General features: G+C 39.4%; 1 protein-coding gene across 1 annotated transcript; it reads right to left on the reverse strand.

Moving 5' to 3' along the window:
* Positions 1-1844: 1844 nt before the first annotated feature.
* LOC139717813 (BLOC-3 complex member HPS1-like) lies at positions 1845-24564 on the reverse strand. Its single transcript, XM_071629311.1, is given in 17 exon segments — positions 1845-2134; positions 3512-3591; positions 4373-4486; positions 5769-6108; positions 13560-13666; positions 14287-14457; positions 14873-15220; positions 16099-16283; positions 16286-16388; positions 17191-17210; positions 17213-17382; positions 18488-18639; positions 19426-19534; positions 20304-20425; positions 21100-21249; positions 21798-21964; positions 24491-24564. Coding segments are annotated over 16 exon segments (2454 nt in total). The 5' UTR covers positions 21915-21964; positions 24491-24564; the 3' UTR covers positions 1845-1968.
* Between the last annotated feature and the right edge of the window lie 587 nt (positions 24565-25151).

Genomic DNA, 25151 nt, shown 5'->3' on the forward strand with positions numbered 1-25151 from the left:
AATAGCAAACTGTAACCAATATACAGCACCACACCACAGGAATGTGGCCCCTAGGACTCCATGGGTTACTAATGAAAGACCAAAACCTGCAGATTACTAATCACTTGTGGGTTTCAGTAAGAGTATGAAACGAAGTATCACTACACACTCTGTATGTATCACAGTTGTCACACACTACTCTGGGCATCAACAGACAACATTAAAACAAGAATATGTTTTTCACATTACAAAGGTTTTCCAATTGCCCCCCCCCCTCCAACATAAAAGAATAAAGAGAAAGGGGGGGGGGGGGCACTTTCAGTTTTCCAAGCGATGCGTCAAAATATGAAGGATTAAAGAACATTACCGGTAGCCTTGGAGCACTTCAATTAACCACCCCTTCATCGCAACAAATCTTGCTCAACAATGTATACATGCACAGTTAATCAATTACATGACAATTATAAAAACTTTCTTTCAATGACAGAGAGCCTTCAGCACATGATCAGCATAGAGTATTTCGAAAATTATTTCAAGTTCAGATTTAATCAAGTCCCCTTCATATAAAAAGTACTGCTGATATTACATACTCACATCATACACAGATCCTTCATTATGTGACTCTCACATCATAAGTGCCACAGAATTATGCTTCCAATCTAATGTTTAATATAAAACATGACATCTAAAGCAATTGACTCAATGTTCCTTCTATCTTCTGTGAGTTTCTTTGAGTTGAGTTTGGTTGAGTTTGGTGGAGTCATCTAGTGACATACAAACTGGAACATTTCTATGTAAGCCCTTAGATTTGTTACCACACACACTCTTAAAAGACCCAAGTATATGCATACCCAAGAGTAATTTGACAATATTATTATTATCATGCACTCATTGACAACTGCACCTTGCATATTTGCAAGCAAATTATTGGAATTCGGCTATTAAGCTATGCATGAACCACATCTTTTCTGTCTACACATTTTCTAATGGCCGGTACAGAGCTACATAGAATGTGAAGGATTTCAGCATTAATCGTCTAATAATTCCAGTGCAACTTGCATCTGGCCACTCACAATATATTCATCAATGTCTTGACACAGGCAACCCCCATAACATGTGCAAACATAGAGCAATGAAAGACAAAAAACCTCACATAAATCATCACACATGGGACTTGAGAAAATCTGTCCCTTTAACGCCGTTGTCAATTTACCCATCAATTCACACATGCTTACAAAGAGTTACTAGAAAATTCAGAAATTTTCACGTGCATTTAAATTTCGGGAATTTTGCGAGAGACAATATTCGAAAAATTAAAATGCACACAAAAGTTCTTGTCTACAGTATATTCATTGAATGCCAGTGGCAATTCGCTAAAATGTCATGCCGTGAAAGAGGCCATCAGCTCCAATTCACAGAAATTTGGGTTAGTCTTGGTAAATCTTGGTAAGTAGTAAATTATTGTTTTGATGGGCCTACATGTACAGTCAGGTACATTTACACCCCTTTCATTACATCATGATCTGAAGACAAAAACTTCAACCACAAACTCTCACCTGCACAATGAAATCATGTCAACCTCTTAATTCTGACTTATGTGAAGAATTTGGCAAGGAATAATGTAACAATAGTAATAATGATGATGATAATGATGATGATGATGATGATGACGACGACGATAATAATAATAATAATGATAATAGTAATAATAATAATAATAATAACAATAATAATAATATTTATAACAACAACAATAATATTACTAACAACAACAGTAATGATAATAATAATAATCTATATTGTGCATAATAATCATCAACTAATCCTTTACGTAAGAGAACATCTGGAATTAATCATTGTGTCAACTTATGCCATTACATCGATTGCAACAATATCGAGTTGCACAATGTTCACTGTACACGTACATGTATGGAATGAGATGTATATTAAATTGCACATATGTAGATCGATAGGAATTCAAGTCCAAGGTCACAGCAGGTTGACTGGAGTGATGGGGTCGCTAGAGCGCAGCTTCATCCTCAGCCGCCTAACCTGGCTGGCAACCATCGCCATGGGAACCACGGACAGGTGGATGCAGAACAGCTCACAGCAGGAGACAGCGGAGGTTTCTGGGAAGGCGTAGTCAACCACCTCTCTACGAAGGGTTAACACAGTGCAAAATATACATTGTCAAAATTCTCAACCCATTGAAGATTAATCACGAATAAACTCCGGCAGGCGTCTATGGGAAATGTGTGTTAGAGCACAATACACTCATCCTCAACAGTTTAATGTCATGTGTGCATACATGTATACATCTACGATTTCTATTTGATACATACCCCACATTCCACAGACTGTAGATTTACTCATACAGTTGCATTATTCATACACACACAGATCATGTGTCAAATCTTCAGAGAGGTACAAAAATTGGCCCACAGATTAAACCATAAATTACAGGTTTAAATAAGAGAACCTCTGATGAAAAAAAAAAACCAAAACACACATACATTCTGAAGCTATAAATAATAAAGCCCATGACTGTATTGCACAGCACTAAAATATGTGCCCCTTCATCAGAGGAAATATGATTAATTGTATAATCGTGGTGTCCTGAGCTTACCTTGATAACTGTGGTGCAGAATGGGAAATGGCTGAAATTAAACCCTTCATCAAATTTAGTTTCTGTTTAGCTCTATCATTTTATCCTATACTATTCATTTATGGCAGGCTATTAATTTCTAGTTCAAGTTCAAGTTCAAGTTCAACTTTATTTCCATTTCCATTGAATAAACAAAGAAAAATAGTATACAATACATTAACAGAACATATTTGTGACAATTTCAAAGAAAACGTACATGTGATCACGAGTAACAACAGGAATTCCTTTTCTATAAGGTATATACAAATACATAATACAAAGACTAGAATGGAAATGGAGGGTCCCACTATAAAGCAAAACTTGTAGGGTATGGGACCCTCGGAAAATACATACACAAAATCAAAGAAACCAATGTCAACTGACATTAAATTAACTTAGGAAGGGAAAAAAGAAAAAAAGAAGAAAGAAAATGTCACTACTGGGCTAAACTCATCAAGATAAATCTTGATAGATTTAGACTTAGAGTCGTGGAAGACATGGGGAGAGTACAAATGAGAATATCTCGCACAAACTAGCTGAAGGGGGGGGGGGGGGTAATAGATTTTACGTGAAGTATGCACCACAGGTAAACAGAATGTGCACTTGGGTGTAACAAGGGTGCATACAACCATGAATGAAGATATACTGAGATAGTGAGATACTGAGACATACCTCTTCTTTTCTAACTTCATTTCAGTTGGTTCTAGGTAATCAGTATTCTTTGTTTGTAACTGAATTCTCTTTAAGTCCTTTAGAATGTGTTTTGCATGTTGTCTTCTTTTTTGTTGTTGTTGTTCTGCTCAGAGACAACTGGGAAATGAAACCTTGCATCATGTCACATAGAACACATGATTTACTGCAAATATTGTAAGAAAATGTTGCTCTTACTTGAAGAATTTGCCAGCAAATATCCCTGGAACTGGAGTCTTGGTTGTCCTTGGAAGTCCATGACTGGCTAACACTGGTCCCTGGTAGGAATATTATGAAAGAGAGAAAAAAACGAGGAGAGGAGATGGTGATATCATTGTGAGAAAATTTTAAGCTAAGAACAGGAAAACAAATAAACAAACAAGCAAACAAACAAACAAACTCAACATGTTGAAAAATTTAATCTGGAGTTGCTTTCCATCTATATTCAATAAATTTCTTTGTGTGATCTCAGACAGAGATTATGTTTGGCATCTATATGTGATATAAAGGCGTGTCAGAGCTCATGTACCTGTCTCGTTTATATATCGCTTGTTAGTTTCATCTCTGCTGGATTTATACACCTAATCTAATTTTGTCGACCCCCTCAAAAATATGATGTACTTATGAATATATGTTTAACTTGGTCAAATGATTAAGTAACATAATCACATACTGCATTTGGTGACCATACATTTCATTTGATTTTGTATGTATACCGTAACTTTTGGGCCCCACATCTACAAGCTTTGCTTTTTTCTGCCCCCCCCTCCATCCTCCAAATTATTGAACACTCGAATATCTTACTTCTTTAATTCTCATTCAAAGTACAATGAACCCTTCATTTTGTTTATTTATGTTGATATCTCCTTCCTTTTATTCACACTATGTTTGTACTATTGATTATGCTGGAGATGGAGAAAAAATAAATAAAAAGGACACAGCGAAGGAGTGCTCTGTCAAATTTGAATGAAGTGCAATAAAACATAGTTAACTTTGCCTTAATCTAATTCAGTAACCTTGCCGATTGTACTAGCATTCACATGTAATGAAGAAACTCACATTTGGATCTTCAAAGTAGAGACAATAGGAGAGGGTGAAGTCCCCCTGCCTCGCGGTCTCCACTACAAAGCCCTGCTGAAGCTGCTCATGGCAACGTTCCACCATGCTCCATACCTATAGAGGGCGCAATTACAGAAGCAATTACACGAAACATGTACATCCTAGTGGGATAACTCTCCCAGTAGAATTCCCAGCTATTGCATATGGACAGACAGAAACAGAAGGAAAATTGGCCAAATATTTTACAAAAGTACATTTAAAGACGGTGTTTTAACAACGTAAACAGGAAAACTATACAACAAATTAAAAAACTTGGCCAGATGTCATTTGTAAGCCAGCAAGCTATTTTACACACAAGCTCATAGGTTTTTCTGATCTTTTTTTCTTTTCATTGAGGGGGGGGGGGGTAAAAACCAGCAATTTATAGTATGCATCTGCCCCTTTCATGAAGCAACAAAGCCCAATGTTCTCATAAGATTACTTCATCAAAAATTTGAAGAAGAAATTAAAACAAACAGCTCAAGGTATTGGGTATCCTGCATAAAGGAGTAAAGACCAAGCGTGGCATTTTTCAGACGTAAATCTGAGAAAGATCAGACCACACACCTGCCTTAACCAGGGATGCCATTCTCATAAACGGCATTCTGAGGGCTGAAAAGGTGTATTTTTGGCAGAAAAACAGTTGCTGTGTTCTGTGATATGTTCACATCTGTGCAAAGAGTTCGATAAGTCTGAAACGAGGCTAATGTTTTGCATGTGCAATGAGGAAAGAAGATTGCGGATTGCATCATGGCAAACAAATAAAATATTGACATTCGGTACTTCAGTATACATTTCGTTTTTTAGCGAGCTTTAGATCTGTAACATGAATGCTAAGACAATGCTAATTAGGAAAAAAAATGGTGTTTTTGCACATGCATGAGACAGCTGTTTGCATTGTCCATCCCGGGAGGCTGTGTTGTCTTAGCGTTGGGGTCACACATCTAAAGCTCACTACTCTCAGTGCTTTCATGTGAAAACAGCAACAGTTTTTTTTTTCTGTTCTTTTTTTACCTTTCCCTCAATAGTCATGTGTAGTAATAAAATTTGGGAAAGCAGCATTTTCAATGAAACCTGTGGTAGTTTTGCCCCCTCTAAAAAAAAAGGAAGTACAAAATACTGCAGAAAATGAATACATGTACAGTGGACTCCCATTACAACGAAGTCCTTAAAACCGGTAGTTTTCTTTCGTTATATCGATATTTCATTATCACTGAACAAATAAACGATGAAAAAACATACAGCAGATAATGTTGTGGCTTGAAGTTTTACTTCGTTGTAACCAGAATTTCGTTATATCCATGTTCATTATAACAGGGGTGCACTGTAGTTGGCATCTCTGCTTAGCAGCAGTCACCTTTTCATGGAGCAGCTTCCTTTCCACTCCAGCGTGCTCTGTCTCTGTGCTCACGTTAATGGACGGTGCGTAGAGCTCATCCTTGGAGCGGTTCACATGGGCAAAGTGCACCAGGCCGGGGAACTCCTCCAGGTAGTTGGTCATTGTGGTGTTGCGGCCGGCCTTGACCGCCAGGTACTCATGGTACAGCACCAGGGACTCGGCCAGCGAGGCGCCGACGTCGCTGATGACGGACAGGTAGCGCAGCGGGGGCCGGATCAGGGGCGTGTTACGGGAGATGTAGCGACGCTGGAAGATCGTCTTCAGTACTTTGCTCATTTCTGACAGCGTAGATTCCAACCTACACTCAAAGATCACACACACACACACACACACACACACACACACACACACACATGTACAAATATGATTACGTGATAGCGATTCGTGACATTGAGATTACTTTGAAAAAAAGATCCCTATAATAATACTGTCGCTTACCTGGTAGAAGGGCCATAGCATGAAATTTCATCCCCAAATCAAATTTTTGTTCATGACATAATTTAAGAAAATTTTTCAAGCTCCTTCAAATGATGCAATCATAATTTTTGTGACTTTTTGAGTCGGCAAGCCTGAGGGCCCTTCTACTGGGCAGACAAAGGTAGTGGTGTCTCTTACCACCACTGATACATCACCCTGTGCATTAGACCATTTTACTGTCGCTTTCCTTTTATAGGTTGCTCTGTAAACTGTTCTGATACTCATTTTACCAAACTTTTTTTTTTCTTGTACAATCCGTAGCTAATCTAACGGGTCGGAAAATATAGGATATATTATGGAGAAAGTCTCTTTGTAAGTTCATTGTTTTCTTAACATATGGTAATAGGGCAGTCCCAGCTTCCGGTTGAATTCAGTATGTATGGCTGCAAATTAATTCACAATTACATCCTTTGGATGATCAGAAGACTCTCTACTCACAATAGTAGAGCAGATAAGCCCTCAAAATCACGTGAATTGTGCAAAATTTGACTAAAGCATGAAACTTTCACCAGTGTTAGTACATACCATAAGATTTATTTTAAGATCGGGAGGTAAGTCTGATTTGACCTCTGATGACCTCCAGAGGTCAATGTACTTTAGATATCAGAAAATCGATGTTTTTAGACATTTGCGAATGTGGTTATGTTGCACTAAACATGCATTTATACCACAGAGAAATCATTTCCAGATTCAACAGAGCACTGACAGGTTTTTACCTTTGACCTCTGATGACCTCCAGAGGTCAATGAACTTTAAATATCAAAATATCGATGTTTTTAGACATTTGTGAATGATATATGTGGTTAAGATTCACTAAACATGCATCTATACTTCAGGGAAACCATTTTCTGATTCCACAGAGCATTGACAGGTTTAATCTTTGACCTCTGATGACCTTTGGAGGTCAATGACCTCAAAATATTATATTGATCTGTCATGTCATTGGTTAATGGTAACCATTGTTAAGATGTACAAAACAAGCATATCTGTCTTACAATGAAATTGTCTTCATATTCTAAAGAGCAGACAGGTTTCTACCTTTGACCTCTGATGACATTGAGAGGTCAATGACCTCAGAATATCAGAATATTGAAGTATGACATCATTGGTGAAAGGTCAAACATGGTAAAGATGTACAAAACAAGCATATCTGTGTACAATGACATCGTCTTCATATTCCAAGGCACACAGACGAGTTTCTGCCTTTGGCCTCTGATGATCTCGAGAGGTCAATGACCTCAAAGTATCAGAATAGTTTGGCATCATCAATGGTAAACATGCTGATGTTCTAGAGAGCACTCGTAGGCCCTGTTTATTAACGAGCCATTACCGTTCACCTATGAAAATCACACAAGGTCAAATACCTCGAATGAAATGTGAGGATGTTAATATTGATATTGCAATAGTTAATAGTTAATAATTGTTTATGATGTAGGGCTTACAAACCATGCATTTCTGTTACCAAAAAAGTGGCTACTCATTCCGCAGAACTTTTCAGGTAATTATCTAAGTCGGGTATGTGCACAGAGCAAGGGGTGTCGATCTGTTTTCACGTGGGGGGGGGGGACTTGGAAAATATGTAAAAGCATAAGTTCATGGTGTAAAGGAATGAAGCGGAGGGGGGAGGGGGAGGATGTGGGTGGGGGATTGGATTTTTGCAGGTTTAGACCTGAAATCAGTGATTCAGTGTAGCTCTTGTTTAATGTGTGCGTCATCACTTATACGGAAGTTGATGGGGTGTGGGCGCATCTCACCTACCCTCCTCCCAAAGACAAAGTTTTTTTTTTTTTTTTTTTTAAGAATCTGATGCATACATTTTGGGGAATATTTGGAAAATTATGGATCACCAAGGTGTACCAAGTCTATATGGATGGGAACCCAGCAAGCGCAGCGTTGGCGAGGGTAGGGTATTCCACTCCCATTCGAGAGAGCTCTTGTATTTTGAGAAATGAGATTCAACGACCTGGCACACAGGCACTTTTGAAGGAATACCTCGAAATTTGTATCAAAAAGGTGTAGTAAGTCAGCCATTTATGGAGGGAGACCAATCGACAGAAGGATGTGGGTGGAGGTATCCCCCTCCCACATAATGGAGCTTTTGCATTCTTTTGTTTGCAATTCAATGATCTCGTGCCACTCTTGGTTGAACTACCATTTTGAAAAAAAAAAAGTCCATACCCAAATGTGTAGCCATAATCAATGCATGGAGGAGAGGTTGATACAGCGAGAGGAGGGTATGAAAGGGGCTGTCCCCCAATCCTTCCCATGCGAGGGAGCCTTTGCAGTAAGAATAGAAATGTAAAAAAAAAAATCTAGTATACACATTTATGATGGAATATTTGGGAAATTATCAGTAAAAGGAGTGTACCAAATCTAACGGTCTAAGGGTAGAAACCGAGGAGGGATTGTTAATTGAAAGATACACTACCCCCTCCAACAAGAGGGATTTTCTTTAATATGTCGGAACTGAAATTAAAGATCTAGTACATACTTTGTGATGATATAGAACAAAAATGGGACAAAAGCACTGAGCGTATAATATGGAAGGGGACATAACGAAAGATAGTGTGGGGGAGAGGGTATGCAAAGGAGATTCTGCCTTTTAATCTGGTGCATACTATAGCTGAATTTTTTTTTCAGTTCAATTCGTTTATTCATTTCTACGATAAAAAACAAAGAAACATGCAATGCATACATACATAAATACAAAGCATACAATAATTGATTAGAATGTATAACACAATAAATATATAACAAATTAACAGAATAACGCACTTAGATATTTAACTGAGGAATACAGCCTTTGGTTAACTAAAGTGTGAAATGAAAAAAGAGAACTTGGAGGAAAGCTTCAGAAGCCTTGTGAGGAAAATGTTCAGTGACAATTCATTTTCTGTCAAAAAAGTGAAGAAAAAAAATCTCCATCTCAGGAAATACTTGGAGGCAAAGTTTTACGTCCCCACCATTCCCCCTCCCATATTTTCTCGGGAGGCGGGGCAAATGCCTCTTGCCCTCCAAAATGAACAATCGTGCATATATAGGAAAGTCTTTTCATCTTTGGAATTCAAATAAAAATATATCTTAAAAACATTTTTCATAGAATAAGGGAAATTATCATTCCCCAAAGTATGTTATATCTGTGGAAGGAACCAAGCAGGGGGAAGGAGTCTATCGAAAGGAGATATCCCCTCTCACAGAAGGGAGATTTTGCATTTCAGAATTAAATTTGAACAATCCGATGCACACTTAAAGTGAAAAACTTGGGCAGTTTTCTGTCTAAAAAGCAACAAAAAAAACGCACAAAAAACAACAACAAAACATAGTCCACATCTCAGAATTTAATGGGGTGGGGGTCAACTATCCCTGCCACCACCCCACCCCTCCTCCAAACTGATGCCCCGGCATGTGCATGTGTTTTATTCCACTTGTTGAAAAGAAGAGAGAGTTTTAAGAAACAATATTGTTCAGTGGTCGCTATCCCAGTCAAGTAAATTGTTTATCAATAAGGTGATTTCCTTCACCTGTATACCTTAAGATGATGTAGTCCTGGTATTTGCCTTGCACGTTATTACATCTATTTCTTTGTTAGTATTCTCGTTTATATTTTGATGTGAAAGTTGTTTACTTTGCCACGATTTTATTCGTACATAGAAAAAATAATCCAAGACTGAAAATGAAACTGATACAATATTTAATGATTGGCATGATGCACATATTGTGTATTTCTATAGCAATAAAAGTGAGCAATTCAAAAGGCGTGTACTCATTTCACATGAACATTAGCGATGATCCTCTGACCTCTGGAGGATATTGAAAGATATGCATCAAAATGTAAGAATATTGATGTCTGGTCTCATTGGTTTGTAATGGCCAGCTGCTTATGAAATAATAATTATATTTTTAAAAAAATGCATTTTGTGAGTGTGTGTGTGTGTGTGTCCAAAATTGTATGCAGAGTATTCAACACACAGTTCAATTTTGACTTCCATCTAGGACAATGAGCGGTTACTTTTTTCTCAACAACACTGTAATATCAAAATCTATTGAAAAAACACGGTGGCGGCTGGGTCTAACACATTATCATTCCTTTTCGTTGGAGATCCATGCGGGATGGTCAAAACAAACATAAAAAACAGATATCTCAGACCTAATTGTTATAACAAAGCATCATATCCTCATATACCCAACACAACCCTCTATGCCCAGACAATGTAAACCACCCCATGGACTTACTTGGAGCTTTAGAATATCCTTTGTCAACAGAGAGAGACATCCAAACCTTTGCAGTGCCGACTAAGATCTGCCATGGAACTGATTGGTATTGGCTCTGCATCATTGACAGCAGATCTCGTTTCCTATTCTCCTTCTTCTTCTTCTTCTTCTTCTTCTTCTTCTTCTTCTTCTTCTTCTTCTTCTTCTTCATTATACTGTGTAATCTTGTAATATTCTGCCATGGAGCCTTTTCTTAATTGGTTAAAGAAGGTATCCAAAGAGCTATATGAAGCAAAAAACAACAAACAAATGCAAAAACAAAAAGAGAGACATATGTATCTTTAATAACAGAGCTGAATATTGAGTATCTCTCTCCTGAAGTGTTTCAAAGAGATACAAGAGACAGTGGCCGAGAGTAGCCGTCACCTTTTTTGGGAGTAGGCCTACTTTGTGTTCTTGCAAATGATGCCTGACATTTTTGGTCATTTGCCCTTTTTGAAGAATGCAGCAATAGAGCCACAACTTCCTGCGGAGTGGATATTGTGGGGTTCTTGATGCAGAACATTATCGCTGAATTTGCCTGTGCTGTACTTTCTTACAGGGATTGCCATTGTAGTTTTGTTTTGGTTTGCTTTGTTTTGTTTTTCAAGTGTGGCTGTAACACTGCTTGTTTTGCTTATGATGGTCATTGCAGCTAAAGAGTGCATATCTTCTCTGGATCATTCCAAACTTCATGATGTTTCACCTGGGTGAATGGATCCCAGATGATGCATGCATATTCTAGGACAGTCCTGAGCGGCATGGAGTAGCAAAACACCTGAACTTTATGATACTCGTATCTTTGTCTGGAGAGAGTCTTTGGTTGAAGTATAACCTTTTTAAACTGCTGTGGCGATTTGATTCCAGCTGAGCCTCCTATTGGAACTCCAAAATATTTTGCACAATCCGCTTTCTCCATGGTTTGCCATGAATGCTTATCTATTCCCTGGGTAGGTCTCGGATGGCAATAGCTAGTTGCAATACACAGGATAGCTTCATGTGGAATGCATGTTGGGCCTCACAGTATGTCGAAGTTTTCAAGATGGTCCATGATGTCGCAGCTGTGGACTGTATACTCCAGGACCATGAGTCATTCATCGCAGTCATACTGTAACAACCCACCAGCTTTACACTGGCCAATAAAGGCCCACCAGCTGGAAACTATGCAAATATTGCCCATGAGCTTGACACTTAGGCAAACCAGTCCCATAATGAGTCCGACAAATGGGGGAAAAGATCTATGAGACTTACACTGAATAGATTAAACACTCTGTATATCAGTCTCGTGGGCCTTGTTTTCCTCGAGTGTCGAGATAATGGCCATATTTGCCTATATTTGCTAGTCTACATAACTAACCCAAACATAACAGTTATATTTGAGGTCACTGCCATCACTCAAGAAACTTAAGCTTTATTTCTGAAGTAATTGACCTCTCACATTTCAGAGACCTGTTACTATAAACCAATGCTCTGTGGAATATGCATACATACTTTGATCAAAACGTCAATGCGTGATTTGTACATGATTAAGCATTTACGATTACACCAATGAAGCCAAACATACAGGTAAGCCTACACATGTGACCTCAGTGACCTCTCATTGTCCTGAGAGGTCAAAGTTGGATATAATGCACAGGCTAATGACCAATGTTCCATGGAATGACAAGATTCTTCTATTATAGCATAAATGATTGTACATCGGGTATTACAAAGTTGACCATTGACTATACATAGAATATCAATATTCTGATATTTTGAGGTCATTGACCTGTCACCTTCCTCAGAGGTCAAAGGTAGAGACACGTGAGTAATTTCTCTTGCTCTGTGGAATAGGAAAACAATTCAATTGTAATACAAATGAATATAACATCTAAATCATGTTTGTCATCAACCAATTGCACCAAATATCAATGTTCTGACATTTTGAGGTCATTGGCCTCATCATAGGTCATCTGAGGTCATCAGAGGTCAAAGGTAGAAATCTGACTCGAAAGGCTCAGTTGAACATTGAGGCAATTCCTCTTACAAAAATTAGTTTTTAGTACATAATTATCGTGTTTCAGTTATGAGTGACGCATTATAATATCAATTTTCTGACATTTTGAGGTCATTGACCTCTGGAGGTCATCAGAGGTCAAAGATAGAAACCTGACAGGGCTCTGTGGAATATAAAGACAATTTCACTGTGACAAAAATTAAGTTTTAGTACATCATTACTGTGTTTATCATTAACCAATGACGCAAAATATCAATTTTCTTAGATTTTGAGGTCATTGACCTCTAGAGGTCATCAGAGGTCAATTCAGACTTACCTCCCGATCTTAAAATTAATCTTATAGCATGTACTAACAATGGTGAAAGTTTCATGCCTTAGTCAAATTTTGCACAATTCTTCGGCTTATCTGCTCTACTACAACTGGCAATTGACTGAGCATGCATTTTTATGTCTTATCATGCATAACCTACTGTAAAGCCAGAAATTTTTGCATGCATGGAACTTTTGCAGATTTCACGAGTAACTCAGCGATTCATCAAAGTAAAATGCACACGAAAGTTCTTGTCCACACAATGCATTGAATGCCAGTAGCAATTTGCAAAAGATTCATGCTGTAAAAAAGGCCATGGGCTCCAATTCACAATACAGTATAGTAATTTCATACCACGAAAAAGGCAGTCAACTCCAATGTGTGCAAGTTTCATGTTGCAGATATTTTTGGTTTTGCAGTAATTATGGTGGGTTTTTACCTACTACTTTACCCTTGATTCATCTTTCCACTGAAAACATATCACTCCAAGGCCTGCTGTAGCCAAAGAAGAACAATCTTGGTGCCTTCTAACATATTTCTCCTGAAGAAATGGCACACAACAATAATCCCCCACAAAATTCTGATGTAACACCTCTATTCTTTTACTCATTTTAAACAGTAGAAAAGACAACATACAGAATGGGAGGAAGATGGGACACAGAATGGGAGGGGAGGGGTAGTGAGTGGGTTTCAGAGGGTCAAGAAAACTTCTCACCTGAGGGCCATCCCTGCACTGGTGCCCTGGCTGGTGGTTAGTCCGCTACCTTTGGCTATCGTCCACAACTTCAACAGGTCAGTATGGACCTGCTGTAAGCCTGAAATCTGCGGGACATTTCATTGACTATAATTTAGCCAGAGGTCTGTACAAAGAAATATCAAGGTATCTTCTCTTTGGGCAGAGGGCTATGGCCAAAAGTTCTACATCCAGCATATTTTGAAACTGAGGGCATACAGCCTCAAGAGGATTGCATAGGTACATGGAAGAACAAGATTTTATCATTTCATAATCACTGGCTGCTCTGCATAACTAAGTGAAGCAACATTTCACTATTTCATTAACTTTGCTGTGCTCTCTCACATAATGCAATTAATATCATAAAAAAAAAACAATTGGAATCAATATCAAAACCTCTTGACATGATATCACAGGATAAACACAAAACGATGCAGAAACTCCTTTATGTGTACAAGCACATGGCCATACAGACTCATTTATTTCATTCATATTTGGATGATTATTTCCAAACTCAGTCAAAAACAAAGACAAACCTCCCCCCAATTAAAACATTATTATCATCCCACACGAAGGTCATTGAGAGACGATAGGTATTTTATATGATCCATGATACCTATTCACACATTGATCATCATATAGGGCATGCAAGCAGATGTGCTAACTGGTGAAAGAAGCACCTCAGAGGCTAAAAGAGAAATTCACCCACCCTCAGTTTCTTGATTGCGTTTCCAAGCTGTTTGATGTCAGCATCCAGCTTCCCCACACTGCTATGCTTGTGCAGCGCCTCACCCATCATGTCTGACCTAGAGAGGGCGTTTGTTAGGTTGTTCAGCCGCACCAGGCAGTTATGCACACAGATTGCCACCTGGTTGTTAATCTGGAAATGAAATAGGAGATAAAGTTTGTGCAGTGCATGTCAACGCTACTATGGCATACATGTACAAGTTGTAGATCAAATTCTTCCCACTTCAGTGCCAAATGGTTTCATCAACCATTGTCATTAGTTTCTGTGTATCACTTTCCTATGAGAGGGGACCCACTTGCTCCATTTTGTCGCTGAAGTAAAATCCTTACACAGCATCACTAGGAAAGCAGGGCAAGCAAATCCACAGGCAATGACGGGAGAGATGACAATGTACAAACATTTATCACACTCAGAGAACTGGATTATCATATAAACCCTTCAATTAAAACTGAAATGAAGGTTTCTTATCTCAGGGTATTAAGACTGCTTTAAAGGTTAAGACTGAGAAGCACACCAATTATTAGAGAGCACTATTGGCAGTACTTACCTCTGATACCACCACCAGCACAATGCTGGGAAGGATGTGGATGATGTGAAGGGTGTGGGGGCTGTAGGGGCAGGATTGCTGGAGGAACACATTCACCTGGACGGCATCCTCTATTCCACCTGCTGCATCATCCTCCTTCTCCACCCCTCTCCCTGCTGCATCCCCCATTGATGCCTGGGTCGAGGTGTCCGTGGGCGCGGCATCTACGGGAGACGGGTGGGGTGAGGACGCCGATGCGGAGGAAGAAGTGGAGTGGCGAGGGTGCCTGACGGGATCGGGTGTGGTCCCCTGACTCCTCCCAGTGGATCTGGCAGACTCATCATCATCTCCCTCATCCCTGCTGGAATCCTGTCGATATAGATGGTTGTCATGAAGACAAATGACATGAGGGCAGAGTCATGAATATTTTGCAAACTTAAAAACTATTACATCACAGTGGCGGATCCAGAGGGGGGCGCAACCGGCGCACGCCCCCCCCCCCTTTATTTTTCGTAAAAAACAAAAGAAATAAAAAGAAAAACAATGAAATGAAACCCGGAAGTGGCACCAGAAATATTAGTCACGCCCCCCCCCCCCCCCCCCTTTACAGAATTTCTGGATCCGCCCCTGCATCATACCTTACTTGTATAAGTCAATGAAAGTTTTTTTTTTAATTTGTTCTTTTACTTACATTTGAACAAACCATGGCATGTGCTTAAAAATCTAACCAAAAAAAAAATCAGCTAAAGGATGCATACACACACACACACACATAAAACAACCTGGTAACTGAAAATAACTCAGTTGAATGTGAAACACCGAGCAGATTTATGATTATTATGTAAACCTTTTTAGAAGTATCAGTACCTTAGCAGAGCTAGCAAAAAACAAACAAGACCAAAATATCCATCAAAACAAGACAACAGAAACAAAATGCATTGGGCAGTGATTTATTAAGGGCAAAATAATGAATTACAAGAACAATTAAAGAGAAAAAAAAAAGAATCAACCAGTGATTTGTTATGGGCAAAATAAAAGGCTACACAGCAAGAACCAAAGAACCATTGGTTGTAATCAATATCATACTCATTTAAGAGCATTGACACCTAAGGTGAAGATTTAAAAAAAATTGAGTGTACTCTTTGCTCATTTTTGATAATCCAATGACGGAATATCTCAGAGTTGCAAATATTCAATAAACAAAACCTAGAACAGAGAGAAAGTAATGCAATGAGGAGTGGCCATACCTCTATGGGTGTATACCAGATGGTGTTTGAAATTGGGGGGTCAGGGATGCGCCCCTTGGGTGTGAAATCCACCGAAGGAATTTTGGACATGTCGGCCCCCGATCCGCCCGCCAGGTCACACCAGCTATCTGTGCGCGAGTCGCTGGACGTGCTCTTGTCTCCAGATCTCTGCCGTTGAGATGATTGCAATTTGGGGGCATGGGGGCAGTGGGGTGGTCCCCCTGCTCTGGGACATCAGAGGGCTGAGGGCTGCCCTCACCATTGGACTCAGTAGGGCTGTAGTAGTTAGACTGTGATGTTTCATGTCAGGATGATAAATGTTTGATGAAATCAATGAGAAAATATGTAAGTCGCTTAAAACGAGAGAAAGAAGTATGACAACTGTAAGTTTAAAACCAGGAGAACATTACAGAGTACACCAGAACTTCTAGTAGATTTAATATATACTATCGTATTCATACCAATATAGTCTTATTATCATTTGAATAGAACAAAAGGATCATATAACATCAGTATACATCACTTGATATATTAGTTGGATACAAGAGCAGAGTACAGATATACAGGATCTGTTGAGAAAAGGTCAGTATAATACAAGGTAAATGCAACAATAACGTGGAAATATACAAGTCATAACTAACAATCTCTTTTAAAGAGATCACTAAATTATTAGCGACAAGACAGATAAATGAGGCAAAAATATTTTCCATTTGTCTTGCTATTTTTTACTTCAATATCTCCACTCAGTGTTAATCTCCAGTCACACAAAATTACCCACTCTACAAAAGCAGCAAAGTATAAATATTTACCATATTACCAAAATATATGCCATACATAGTGTTTCTTGTATACTGTAAAAGGGGAAATTTTTGTGTTTCGCACTACATGAAAACTAGCACAACTATTAAAACACATGAATTTTTTGCTTGCTGTATGTAATATTTTATATTTTGATTCCGCAGAAAAAAAAAAACATGCAAAATTGATCTTACCAGGCCAAGCACAAACAATTACTCATGACAAAATGTCCACACTTACAGAAATTCTCGATAGCTACTTCTTACATGTGACCAGGTAGGCAACTTAACTCACCCCATCTGAAATGCCACCTCCCCAGCACTCAGGAATTCTCCATCGCTGAGAACACCAGACAATCGGTTCTCTCCGTCCTGCTTGGGAGGCGGAGCCTCTTCTTGGAGTGGGCCGTCCGCGGCTGGGTAGAGCGACCTCACCAGATTGATGATAAGCAGCACATCGGAGAATTGGAGTTCGGCTTTATTGGGGCTGTGAAAGGATTGAAAATATTAATAATCTAACCACAACATTTGCACTGAACAGGCTATCCAGACTCGTGTGCTCTCAAATACGTAACATGCTAAATTCATGCCAGTACATGCATACGCATGCCCAAGAAAAGTATGATTTGTACTTATATATCAACTTCCTGATCCTTTGTGATGAATTTTAAGCTTTCCGCTCACAAGGAGATGGCATGTATCCACATCATACATGTGCAGTGAAGTGCAAAACAAGCAACTGTACCATATTACACAATCGTAATGCAGTCAATCTTACATGCAACACTTCTGGAATGAGGCTTCCCACAGAATTGCTAGTAGCATGCCAAATAATTGTCCATCCTTGCAACAGCTAATACACTCAAAATGCATTCAACATTCCCATGGATTCAGTCATGAGAATTTCATTTGTAGATAACAGGCCTGAAAATATTTGTCAACCAAACACCCAGGACAAAACACACATGCACTCAAAAACAATATAAACTCATACATTTTACGCATATCTCCCACCTTTTCACAGATGATAATCTGCCTCAGACATGTGCCAAAGAACTGCGTGCCCCCAAAATATGCACTTTTACCATTGCTGATATTTTCATTTTCAAGCTACACTACACTGTAAGTGCTACACAGCAGTACCACGGCATGTCAAATTTGCACTAATTTATCATTACAGATGTAGGTACTGGTACATTTTTAAAATAATTTGCAGTACTCAATTCACTATGAAACACATTTAAATCCACTTAAATGGTCACAGTCTTTCCTTTGATTGCAAAAATTTGATGACAATTCGGCACTTACATCCTCCTTGATTACAATTTTGAAAAGGAAAAGTAGCATCTCTAAGTTTATGTCAACAACTATGGCGATTAAGATTGGTTATCATGAACTCTACTCTGCATGATAACAAATAATGATCACAGGAAACATCTAATGCTGTCAGTGTCTAACTTGCAAATTGACTCTGCCTGAACTCACTCACTGTTCAAGCGGTTAATCTTTTTACTACACCAACTCCCCACCCCTCCCCCTCCCCCTCAAACCCCCCCCCCCCCCCCCCCCCCCCTTGGTACAGCACTTCATACCTGGAGTAAAGAGAGAGCACTTTGGCTCCTGTGATGAATATGGCATGGACTGCATTCTTGTCTCCGGCCGCCTGGAACTTGAGAATGACCGACTTGAGCTGACCGATGCAGTACTCACTCAGAGTGTGGTTAACGGTCAGTCTCTCAAGTGCCTTCAAGAAAACATACAATTGGAGGTGCAACAATGTAGCTTGTGTGAGATGACAAACCCTTGCACTTGGTTTGCACTTGGTTGCAACTTGCTATAAAGCTCTTTTACTAGCACAGAGTTTATCAAAAAAGAGAAAAGAGGAAGAAATGAATGAAAACTTTGACAACCAACTCAGGAATACCTATGCCACAGTTCCACATGAATGTGAAGGTAATACAATAGTGACTGGGTGAATACATAATCTTTACTCCTTATTCACATCATGAGTTTCTTGGCTTCTCAGTCAATTGGCAAGGAAAGCAAATGGTGGATGTGCTGATTGCTGAATGAAGCCTAGTGAGAGTTAAATACATTCTATTGATTCCTTGAAGTACAAACTTCTTGTCAATCTCATGAAAACTACATGATATTTCTTCACACCGATTATATTTGCAGAATACTGCATGAATCATTAACCTATTATCTACAAGAGCTGGATGCGCCCTGGTAAACTCTGTTGAACTTAACATATACCAAATGTAGGACCCCACATTGGCAGTGGCCCCAGGCAACGAAACGTTGATGCTGGGCCACCAAACTTTCAAATGGTGGCCCAGTGAGGCAACTAAGACTAAAATAGATTGCTACATTTCCTTTAATTTAGTGCCACTACATTTCTCTTCCAACCTCCATCATTTCAAATTGAATGATATCAGTGGTCCAAACAGGCCACCAGAGACAAAAGCTTTAATAGTGTTGAGCTCTGCCATAAGAAATGGGCTGCACTCATCCAGAGCATTGTACTGACCTCAAGGAGAAAAGACTGGTTGGTGTGATAGAGGTCGCACCAGCTGTCTAAAATGGAGCCAAGCCTGTTCCACATATTATCCCTCTCATTCAGATTATCTTGTCTCAGTCTGTAAGAGAGAAAGAGAAGGATATGTTTGTTTGGATGAAGCAATCTGTAAAGCATCGTCTCGAAATCCCCACGTACAAGAATCATTTGAATTGATTTAGTTCATTTTTAAAGACAAGAAAAGTTCAAGGGCTATGACCATAGAAGAAAAAAAGAAGAAACAAAATCCACTAGCTTAAAAACATTCAATCTGGTGAAACTGAAATTAACCTTTTCAAGACTAAACCTGAGTATATCGTTGAAAGCATATGTTACATGTACATCAAAATCAGCTCATTCTCAATGGGTGCGTTCGAGCGCTCTCCTAAAGCAAACTGTACCGTACCATACCCGCACCAGAAGAATGCTCAAACGCTCCCAAAGTGTACCGTACCGTACTGTACCGAGCCAAAAGTGGACCACTTCCCGATGTGCTCCAAAAGCATACCAAAAGTGTACCAAAAGTTCGCTGTAAAGAATGCCGGTATCATGCGCATACGTCACAATGCAAAACATCATTCTCTTTGTTCAGGACAGCTGTAAGTAGTTCAAGCACCAGGTGAATGACATTCTTGCTACAAAATGTGCGACCTTTTCTAAAAATAACTCTTGAGGTACGCTTTCTAAGCAGAGCTCTCGAACGCTTCAAATCTGGCACAGTTCGGTACGGTATGCTTTGGTTCAGTTCACTTTGGTTCAGTTTAGAGCGCTCGAATGCACCCAATGGGTTAAGAGACAGAAGCTACAATTTCAATACAGGTTGTGAAGATGGACTGGGGAGAGAATCTTACTGCTCGGTAGAAGGCCCAAAGAAGAACTGGACAATCCTGTGGAAGACCAGGAGCTTCTTGTGGAGGAACTGTTCTGTCTCCTGTCCATCTCCATTGACGGTGATGTAGAGGTGCTCGCTGAACTGTGAATAGACAGGGTACATGAATGTGTCAAAGTTCTTTTTCAAGCCCACAGGAATTTCCAGCACACCCTATTCTGATACAAGACACAGCTCATTCAGTTACAGTCAATAAATATTGGACAGATTTGTAAAGAAAAATTCCAACCTTAAAGGCATAATTTACCATTTGCAGATGAAACAAAAACCCAGAATGAGTGCTTCAAAATAGTTCTAAAATGTGAATTACGGATAGAAACAACCAATGCAAAGATTTGAACCAGTATAATCAATGTCAAGTATTGTTAAAAATGTACAAAATGTGAACAATAGTTATAATAAAAATGTTTCCAGACTAAACCGTCTACAGTTATGGCTTTATGAAAAAATAGTGATATCTCCTTACATTTTAGGCTTTATTGTAAAAATTTTATATGGTAGGACGTTTTGTGATACAACTGACCTACACATATGCATCGAAAGTGATAATCTTGAACATTTTTTTTTTAAATCACTGCTCCCACAGGTAAACAGGACCTTTAATCAAGGGTAGGCAATTGTTAACTGCAACAATAGCTGCTTGAGTCCAGTCTCTTGTAATTTACTCTTTTTTTAATAGTTCTTATTATTTTCTTTTTAAATTGATTCACTAAATTAACAGTGTATGTTCCAGAACTATCATTACTATGCTCTCTCACCTGCTTGATGACAAATATGAAACCATTGTTACAAGTGATGCTGGAGTATGGACAGTTCATCTCTGACGACATGAGCCCATGGGAGGCAATGATGGGTGAGAAGTACTGAGTGACGACACTGAGGTCAAGGTCATCGTTGACCTCATCAGGCTGGTGCAGAAGGGAGGAAACAAACGTGTTACACTTTTTTTCATGCGAAAAAAGAAAGAAGCTGTCATCACGAAGCTATGTGGCCAGCCACCCTTATCAAGACTTTACAGAGTAAGCCCCAACCCCATTGACACCTCAAATTGCATAGAATAGTAAAAAATTAACATAAAATCTCTTCAGACTACATGGAAGTTCAAAAAGATCAACTTCAACCTGATTTGATTTAGGGTGTATTGATTAGCCATGTGGAGTTTGATTCACCAGGAGGGCACAGGTTTACACTATAGTTTTAGCTATCATTCAATTCAGCACTAGCACTCCAGATAATTATGTCAAGTATTATGACACAGAATACTTGTAAGTATCAATCCTTCACAAATTCAGTGTCTGTGATCTAAAACAGAAAGAAAAATATGAAAACAACTTTCATCTGACAAAATTAATACCTTATATATTCTACCTCAAAGATATTTCTAGTAATTAAGCAGTTCTGATGGACACAGTCTATGCCTGTGATATGCTGGTGATATGTTGATATTCTTACTCACATTTAAGAGTCCTCTTTCCATAGCTGACTTGGCGATGTGTTTCTTGAACTCCATGTCACTCCAAATAAAGACAATATCTGGCATGCTGGGATTGCGAATGATCAGTAAACACCGCATCTTGGCTGACAAGCTGGACTGGGCTGTATGCTAACAAGAACTGTTCGCTCCTACAATCACAACAATGACAATGGAAAGGAAAGATTAATTACAAAGCACTACATTAGTGACGTTGATCCCACAAAATCACCTGACCCCTGACTATGTCAGTTGAATGAGACAACACACATCGCAGTTTCTTACAGTATTAGTAAACCAAAATATGAACAAGATGGGCTGTACACAGTATATGTTAGAGTAGGTAAAAATATTTACAGTCCAGAACGAGATGAAGGCACACCACAAATGATTTATTACAATGTCTTAACCCATTGAGGATGGACTGATTCTGCTACAACACGTATTTCCCAAAGACACTTGCCCGAGTATACTTGGGACTTGTCCTCAACGGGTTAATAGGGTCTGTATAAGTGGTCCCATTTATTCGTACTACAGCAGCTCAGTATTTACTGTGTAGCATAGGGTCCAGGTCTATACAACACTTTAAATTAAAGGATGATTCTTCGACAGCTGAAGTAGCAAAACACACACACAAGTGAAAACAAAGTATATTCTTAGTATAACATAACAGCCTGCTACAGCAGTCTTTGCTATGTAAAAAAGTTTTACGTTAGAGCTGGAGTCTGAGTGAAGTGTCCTCCATTTTTGTCACATAAGTATTCCTAATAAAAAAGATAAAGTTAAACTTTACAACTCTAGCAAATGACGGTTAGTGTGATGGAGTAGCCTATGAATTGTAAATATAGACCTATATGTTTCATGTATACATAATATATATATATATATATATAGAGAGAGAGAGAGAGAGAGAGAGAGAGTGTGTGTGTGTGTGTGTGTGTGTCTCTCTCTCTCTCTCTTATTTAACATTTTAAACAGCTACACCACTAGCCCCGGAGACCGCGCCGCCAGGCGCGGTCCTGGCGGCTTCCCCGCAGTTTCGCTTATGTGAGCTCCCCTATTGCCACGTGCGGCGACTTCACAAATAAACAATAACTAAATTTCGATAATGAACGCAGTAACAATCAAAATTGAAGTATAGATTACTTCATTGGCTTGGTTTTTCTCACCAATTCATCTGGAAACTGCAAAATTTTCCACATTTTTTAGGAGTAAGCGACCTGCCACAGTGAGGAGAGCCCTGCTGCCATTTTGAACGTGTATCCATTTGCACGCATTTACGCATGCGTAAATAATGACGTCATCGGTAGGGAAGCTCAAGGATATGAATAATGCATAATTACTCAGTGCATAATTACAAGGTGAAATGAATATGCATCAAACAGTTCATTTTCAATGTTTGCAATACTGTACGTAGTACAGTACTGTATCATTTTGTATACAATTACACGGCTGGCTTAGTTACAACTACTAACAGTCTAGTTTGACAGAATTGTGATTTGAATCACAGCATCATGGATGCCATCTTCAGTGAGATAGAGGAAGAGGTGGGGTTTCAGTTTTTCCTTGTTTTTTTTTCCCCCCATCGGCCGCATCGTCGATGTACATAATACTAGTAACATTGTAAATGAATATTCATGAACTCAGTGTGAAGACCTAATTGATGTGCAAGATCAAGACATTATTATCATTATTATTATTATTTTGTAAGCGATTCAAGCAGCATTACTGGAACACATTTCTTCGGCGTATTAAGGGTACGGAAAAAAATGCCAGCAGCATGTTGTTGTTGTTATGTTATTTTTTTTTTGGCGTGTATCATTCATTTATGAATATTTACGTCTGTAGCAAGTAATACGTAGCCTTTTGTCAAGGCCCTCTCGCTGTATGGTGTGGAGAGCCAGCCGAGTGGGGTAGCGTTGTGCGCTCGGATGGACTAGCTTCGCTCGTCCGTTCGCTCTTCCGTTACAGCGTGAGGGCCTTGACAAAAGGCTAGCAATACAGTTCAAGTATTCTGTGCGCTTGTGCAAGTGATTGTGAATTCTGTGAACATCGGTGAGCTGCTTATAAGACATCATTTTGTGCATCACAAGCAATGAAATGCATCAAACAGTTGCCGATGATAGTCATTTAGGTTTCATCGACCCATGTAAGTATTCCTAGTAGTTTCTGTTGAAAAATTAAGGAAATATAGCGCCGCAAAGGCACCCGTTTGTTCAACATGAAGATCTTGAATGGGAGCACGGCGCAGCCGCCACACTGCGTGTGGCGGCTGTCGCAGTTTACACCACCTACAAATTTAGTGATATAAGTTAAGATACGACTGTTAAAGTGATGATGAACACCAATCTGGTAACTCACTATCTAGAATAACTCAGGTAGAAGGCCATGATCATGAAGAGATTGAAGGAGATAAGACAGACTAAACCAGCAGTATCACTCCAGGCCAGACAAGAGCTCCAGAAGAAAAAGAAGAATCGCCTACAGTACATGACATAGATTTCTGTATACGGGGCTACAGAGTAAAATACATCTGCACTGTTTACTATGTCGATTGTATCAATCAATTGCCTACTTGAGCTTCGAGGTCGAATTACGATACGGTGTCGGGTTTCTTTTTTTTTTGTTAGAAATGATCAGCACAAATAACATAACAACTTACACGTCTACCTGCTCACCTCTTGAAACAGTGGAGATTTTCACCCAGAAACCGAGATTGACGGCTGGTTCATCGCTAGCCTATGTTAGATATTGTTATGAATGAATGAATGGGAGCAAAACGCAGATCACGAGCACTGCACTGTATATATGGGTACGGTGCCAGTCATTGCATCCGGCGGTATTGTACCTCCTCCTCCTGTTTTTGTCGTTGTTGTTGTCGTTGTTGTTGCTGCTGTCGTCGTTGTTGTCGTCGTCGTCGTAGTAGTAGTAGTAGTCAGAGGCGGATCCAGGGAGGGGGGGGGGGGCGCACCGGGTGCCGCCCCCCCCCCTTGTTAAAACACAAGAAATAAAAAGAAAAAATGTTGTTGTTGTTGTTGTCGTCGTCGTCGTCGTCGTTGTCGTAGTAGTAGTCAGAGGCAGAGGGGGGCGCACCGTGCACGCCCCCACTTGTTAAAATTAAAGAAATAAAAAGAAAAAAATGGTGGGGGGGGGGGGGGGGGGGGTGGGGGGAGGGGTAAGATCTAAAGATCTTACCTGGTCGCGTCATATACACAAAATATGCAACAAGGCAAACAGCATGCTGGGGCTCTTGAGAAGAAACATTCACTGCTGTCCTCCTGAAGTTAAGTCAATTGCTTATAAATCACTGGTACGCCCAAGATTGGAATACTGCCATGC

This window comes from Diadema antillarum, unplaced genomic scaffold (genome assembly GCF_040938485.1).
Source record: "Diadema antillarum isolate AM-2024a unplaced genomic scaffold, OU_Dant_1.0 scf00000083, whole genome shotgun sequence".
In the NCBI taxonomy this organism is placed as follows: Eukaryota; Metazoa; Echinodermata; class Echinoidea; order Diadematoida; family Diadematidae; genus Diadema; species Diadema antillarum.